General features: G+C 37.5%; 1 protein-coding gene across 1 annotated transcript; it reads left to right on the top strand.

Annotated features, from left to right (window-relative positions):
- The first annotated feature begins 586 nt into the window (after window positions 1–586).
- LOC131047302 (putative UPF0481 protein At3g02645) lies at window positions 587–3,185 on the top strand. Its single transcript, XM_057981169.2, has one exon. The coding sequence runs from the start codon at window positions 640–642 to the stop codon at window positions 2,470–2,472; it is 1,833 nt and encodes a 610-aa protein (XP_057837152.2). The 5' UTR covers window positions 587–639; the 3' UTR covers window positions 2,473–3,185.
- Window positions 3,186–6,251: the final 3,066 nt, after the last annotated feature.

Genomic DNA, 6,251 nt, shown 5'->3' on the forward strand with positions numbered 1-6,251 from the left:
TACATATAAATATCTCATCCTTAAACCATTATTATAATTAAAACAATCAAAAACTATATCGTTAATTAAATTGAAATTATATGAATTATTTCTTGTAAATTATATAATCTTCCAAATAATCTTACTCTACGTAACTTAGAATAAGAGAATTTAGACTCCATAAATATTCTTATTCTTTTCTGAAGGTGCATCTTAACAAATTTTAGAATAAAGAGTAATAAACTGGAAAAGTAAAGAATGGGCGTTATAACAAGTTTGTATTTTCAAGTTTTCAAACGTGGCGAATTGCGGACTGTATATAACCTAAGCGAGAAAGGATTCAAACTACATATGTCTGTCATTTCAAACTACATATGTCTGTCATTTCAGATAAAGGAAAAAAAACTCTTAGGGATATTTCTCAATTTTATAAAACTGAAACAATTCCAAACGCTGTTTTTATATTAATTTATGGAAGGAAATGATTTTCTTTAGGTTCTTTTAAGCTTAATTTCTAAATTGTGTTTGTCGTATGATAAGCTCTAAAAGCTAAAAATAAGAGGCTGCAACTACAAATTCCCGATTTGTAGGCCAACAAATTCCAGTCCCCACAAATTGTAAGGAGAACACTGTTTGCTGGCAGAACACGCTTTACATTAAATGCGCAGTGTAAGCTACGAAGAGGCCTCTCTGCCCCAGGGTTTACAAGCTATTGTTTATCATTATCACTTGTTCTTCCTCTCTGTGTGTACTGCCTTTTCGGTTTCTTTGATCCCTCAATACTTCTTAAGAATGGATTCAAAGAATACTGATCAAGTTAAAATCGATCAATCTCGCTGGGTTATTTCAATTAGAGATGGCCTCTATATAAATCACGAAGAGGAAGAAGAAAAGGAGTTCTGCATAGCCGTGTTCAATGTGCCGAAGGAGTTACTGGCAGTGAAGCCTGAAGCATACATTCCACAGTGCGTCTCCATCGGGCCATATCACCAATGGAGATCGGAGCTGTACGAAATGGAGAGATACAAAGTGGCTGCGGCTCGTAGGTTTCAGCAGAGAATTGATGGTCTCAAGTTCGAATCTGTAGTCGAAGAATTGAAGAAGCATGAGTGGCAAATACGGAGCTGCTACCACAAATACCTAGACTACAGCGAGGAAGCCCTGGCATGGCTCATGGCTTTGGATGCCTCGTTTGTGCTTGAGTGCTTGCAATTCTACGTCATACAGGCGAATCAGGGTTTCACGGAAGTGTCATCCGAGGTGAAGCAACTGGGCAGAGTGTTAGATCCATCTGGCAGGAGCACTACCCATAATGCAATTATGAGAGATCTGATGATGCTGGAGAATCAGCTGCCGTTGTTCCTTTTGCGGAAGTTGTTGGAGATGCAGTTGGGTTCTCATGACAAGGCAGAGGAAAGGTTTTGTAACCTGGTAAGTCTTGCCTGCGAAGAGTTATCGCCGTTTATGTTCAAGATGCCAGATAGTTCACGGCTGCGTATAAAAGAAAGGGGACACGTTCTGGAGGTGCTTTATTACTCCATTGTCCCTTCTGCGGCTATGGACAATGGCAATATTCAGGGCGATGAGACTGAAAAGGAGCCGTTGCCGGATATTACCTTCGTAAGACAGGTTTTGAATTCGGCAAGGACAGTTGTGTCCTCATTAAACGTCGGTCCTATTCGGAGACTTACGGCACTGCCTCACCGTCTATTCAAAGGGAGAATCGTCCAGTTTGTGGTCAAGCTGCCCATGCACCTTCTTTCTTCTCTAGGAAATCTGCCAATTCTGCGTCCTTTCAAGGGGCCCTTAACTCTGCTCTTGGGATCCGACAAAGCAGAGAAAGATGGGGAAGGAGAAGGAAAAGGAGAAGGAGAAGGAGGGGGTTCGTCTTTGGAAATACCCCCTACGCGGGACGAGCTGGCTGTGCCCTCTGTTTCTGACTTATACTCAGCAGGAGTGAAATTCCTTCCTACGGACGGAGACCTTACCACAATACGATTCGACACAATGACGACCACTCTTTATCTTCCCAAAGTGAGGTTGGATAACAATTCAGAAGTCATACTGAGAAATCTGGTAGCGTTCGAGGCTTCAGCGGCGCCTGGTGCGTTGATCTTCACACGCTACACTGATTTCATGAACGGCATCATCGACACAGAGGAGGATGTTCGGCTACTGAGAAACAGCAGGATTATTTACAATCATCTGGCGAACGACGGGAAAGTTGCGAGCCTGTGGAACGGCATGGGTAAATGCGTGAAGCTCTCAAAAGTCAAGTATTTAGACAAAGTAATAGCCGACGTCAACAAGCATTACAATAGGAGATTGAGCGTGGCGGTGATGGAGTACGTGCACAAATACATTTATGGTTCATGGCAGTTGCTCACTCTTGTGGCTGCAGGGATTCTTTTGCTTCTCACGTGTTTGCAGGCCTTCTGCTCTGTGTATGACTGTAAGAAGTGGTGGAATGACACAGATTTTCTGCAGGATTAGACGATTACATAAGCGCTTATCTGATATGAAATTACATTTTAATAACGGCAAGCCTTTTATTTCCTTCTCTTTGGAAAGTTTTATCTTTCAGTCATTATCATTTTAGCGTATTAATTCCACAGTTTACTGCTTTGTTCCTTTGGGAACGGCCTGGTTTTTCTTTTTGGCCACCTCATACATGATAACAGACATTCTTCAATTAAAAAACCTGTCTGAGCATGTCATAGGTGTTGCCCGTGTTCTTAGCTGTCTGCAACTTTTCTTTTCTCTTCCCTTAAAAATTAATGGCTGCAATGATGCGCTCCCAGATTGTTTTTATTGTATTTAAAGATGATTCCTTTACTGCAATCAAAATATATGCAGTCTGTGCCAACACCGCACAGGTATAACAATAAAGAAATTATTTTCTTTAATGTAAAGGAATTCTGTTACTGCAAGCTCTCCGGATATAATGTTCACCTTACATTGTCGGCTCCATTGTGGTCTTTTGTATCCTAACAAGAGCTGCAGCGCACCGCAGTTCCTGCCAAGCGGTGGCAGAACAGTTTAGTCAATACCGCTAAAATTAAGATTTGGATGCATGTGGGTTGTCGATGCATTTACCTGATGCATGCTCTAGATAACGATCAACGTTGTAAAGCTTTCAAATATCCCACCAAAAAAGACTTGCTGCACAATTCTGGGTACTCCTCTCTCGGATGAGCAAGAAGGATTCCATGGCAAGCATGGTGATTTTGAACACATTTATCCTATTAGTCTGTGCAGTTGAAATAGATGAATATTTAATTAAAGCAATACATCTTTCTGAAGTGCATTCCCTCCTTTGGAAAACTAAGTCATAACTAAATCATTTTTAAAGATTAATCATAAATATATCATTCATCCTACTTCACTCGGATGATTTTAGCACCTCCATTTATTATTTAATAAGCATAATGCAACACACTTAGACAGGATGTATTATAAAAACCAAAAGCAAGCAGTCGAAAAATAAAGTTGAACTGTAGCTGTAACAGCTACAGGAAAATGTGTGGACCTACAGGAAAATGTGTGGACCTACAAGCTGTATAATATATGCTGCTAATATGTGGACCTTCGATTCGTCTAAGAAAATTGTTCAAAAGAACCACATCTATATGGTGTGTTTTGAAGGCTTAAATAATCCCTATCCTAGTAAGAATGTCCAGTGTTCAAGTATCTTCTATAGACACTCAATATTTGTCCGCATTGCCTTTAAGAAACCTGATAATTCTGCTTTGAATTTTTTCAGGAGAATTTTCAAATGGCATACCCAATGACGCTGTGACCTCGAGATTGCTTTAAAATATTATTGATGTTCACTGACTATTCACTAATTACTGTTACCTCCTCATTATTTTTGTGTTATCTTGTGAATCTAAAATATTCTATTGGCATTTTGCAGTCATAAACAGAAGCCAATAAAAGGTTGCCATATTTCTCATCAAATAAGTTTTGAACACATTTACATTTGAATATTAGCACTAAAAAATTGAAGAAATAAAAGCTGATTGCCAATAAAAGGTTGCCATATTTCTCATCAAATAAGTTTTGAACACATTTACATTTGAATATTAGCACTAAAAAATTGAAGAAATAAAAGCTGATTTTTGATTGGAGGAGAACAAGCCTTTTAATCAGTAATTAAATCCTATGCACTCCCTTGTAGTTCCATGGAAAGCACTGATAAATGCGAGATTTTATGAGGAATTTAAAGGAGTTTAGTGATATCATGTGTTCATAGCTTTTATGAATTTGTTTTATGAAAAATATTTGTTATTTCATTTTACAATAAATTATTTTTATTTTTGGGATTGGGTAGGTTTAAAAATAGGCATCTTAATCTACTCAGTATAACAAAATTTAAAAGGGTAATGGGAAGGGTATTTGAGGGATAAGCAAGAATAGGGAATGAGGATTAGATGTAGAGGAAATGTCAATACTTAATAGGGAATCAAAGTTGAGATCTATGTGGGATAAAAGAAACAATTTTTTTATCAGAAAAACTCACTCTTTGATCTTTAGAATTCTATTGGGTAATGTCAACCATAATTTGCTTGGTATTAGAGGAATTAGGGGCCCAAATGGAGAATTTATGGGTGGAATTAGAAGTGAAGGCCGAATTGTCTGATCAAGAGGTCATAGTTAAGGTCGGAAAATTAGGGCTAACATGCCAAGATGGATAGGTTAACAACTTTGGGCATAAGGTTAAAAATAGTGGTAAGAGCTAGGTCAGGTAGAGGATCAGACACTAATGTAGGGGAGGCTTCCCAAAGCCAACAACTTTAGAAATGGACTATTTGAGGGACATAAAATCTAGAAAGAAAAATTAAGCCTAAAGTGACTTAACATAGGAAACAAGAAGGCATGAAATCTTTTATAACAACCTTCTAGGGTAAAACACATCATGAGTGGCTTCCTTAATCTTCTCTTTGATATAATTAGAAATGGACTCTGCTAGAATGTAGTAGGAACATTTTTTATTCTTGAAGAGTGTGTTATTTTGTTCCTTCCAAATTCCCCAACCAATTTGAAGGAAGACCATCTACCAAAGATCCTTTATGAGGGGATGAGAGAAAAGTGAGAACCATCTTTCATACATGCTTAGAATAAATTTAACCACCCTAGAGGATAAGAAATGAACCCTCCAACTTCTTTGTAATATTACAAGTGTAGTTGAATTGGAATAAGAGATGGATAATAGATTCCTCTTCCATTTCACAACGGAAGTACCTATTAACAAGTTGCATCCTCCTCTTTTAAATATTATCAATCATGATAATTTTTTTATGATAGGTCATTCACCAAAAGAAATGGATTTTACAAATAATATTGTGCTTCCATAAGTTCATCCACTTGAAGATCAGGAGCCAAATAGGTTTAGTATATTGAATCCTAACTTAATTGAATAGTCACTATTACATTAATCCGGCTTGATGAGAGTGTCATTTTGGTGCAACACATAACACTTATAGCTTTAGATACAAGCTATTTAAATATCTTTAGCAACTATACTAATATGAGTTTCAACCCAATTTGGAACAACATTCTACTTTGGATGAAATATTTAAGAATCCTAATACTCCTTAACTAACTTTCCAATGCTTCTCTCCAAGGTTAGCTTGATCACCAAGTAAATAGGGTGCCACTCAACAAGAATGTTTGAGATCCATGGGTCCTTTCAAAATCTATTGTATCATCCTTGCCAATTTTCCACCTTTCTCTCTAGGTAATTACTTCCCTAACCTTAACCAGATTATTCTAGAAATTGGAGCCTCTTGGAAGAAGAGGGACATCAAGGAGGACCAAACCTTACCAACTACTTAGATATTTTAATTTCATGATAATAACCCAATCTAATTCCTATTTGATCAATATTCCAAGAAATTTTTTTGAGGAGGTCTTTGTTCATAATGCTTATCTTATTAATCCCCAGTCCTCCATTAGATTTATGTTTGTGGGTTGTGCCACAGTCCCCAAGAGAGATTTTGTTTTTCTTTGAAGGAGGTGCATTGCAAAGAGGCTTTTAGGAGTTGAAGTTTACTGACATGATTGAGGAGGGTTTATTTCCAAGCTGCCAAATTTTTACCCATGTAACAAGAAAAGAGATCAACATAGAGTTGTCAATAAAGTTATGGGTAAAGGGCATACCTAGGTAGGAGGAAGGAAGTAGATCAATCTTCTAGTTAAGAGTATGATCTATCTGAGCTTGGTGTTTACAAGGAACATTCAAAAAGAAGATAACACTTTTGTTAAAGTTT

Source organism: Cryptomeria japonica, chromosome 7 (genome assembly GCF_030272615.1).
Source record: "Cryptomeria japonica chromosome 7, Sugi_1.0, whole genome shotgun sequence".
In the NCBI taxonomy this organism is placed as follows: Eukaryota; Viridiplantae; Streptophyta; class Pinopsida; order Cupressales; family Cupressaceae; genus Cryptomeria; species Cryptomeria japonica.

Coding starts and splice junctions, on each gene's coding strand:
- LOC131047302 (XM_057981169.2), top strand. CDS start 640: ATGCGCAGTGTAAGCTACGAAGAGGCCTCTCTGCCCCAGGGTTTACAA.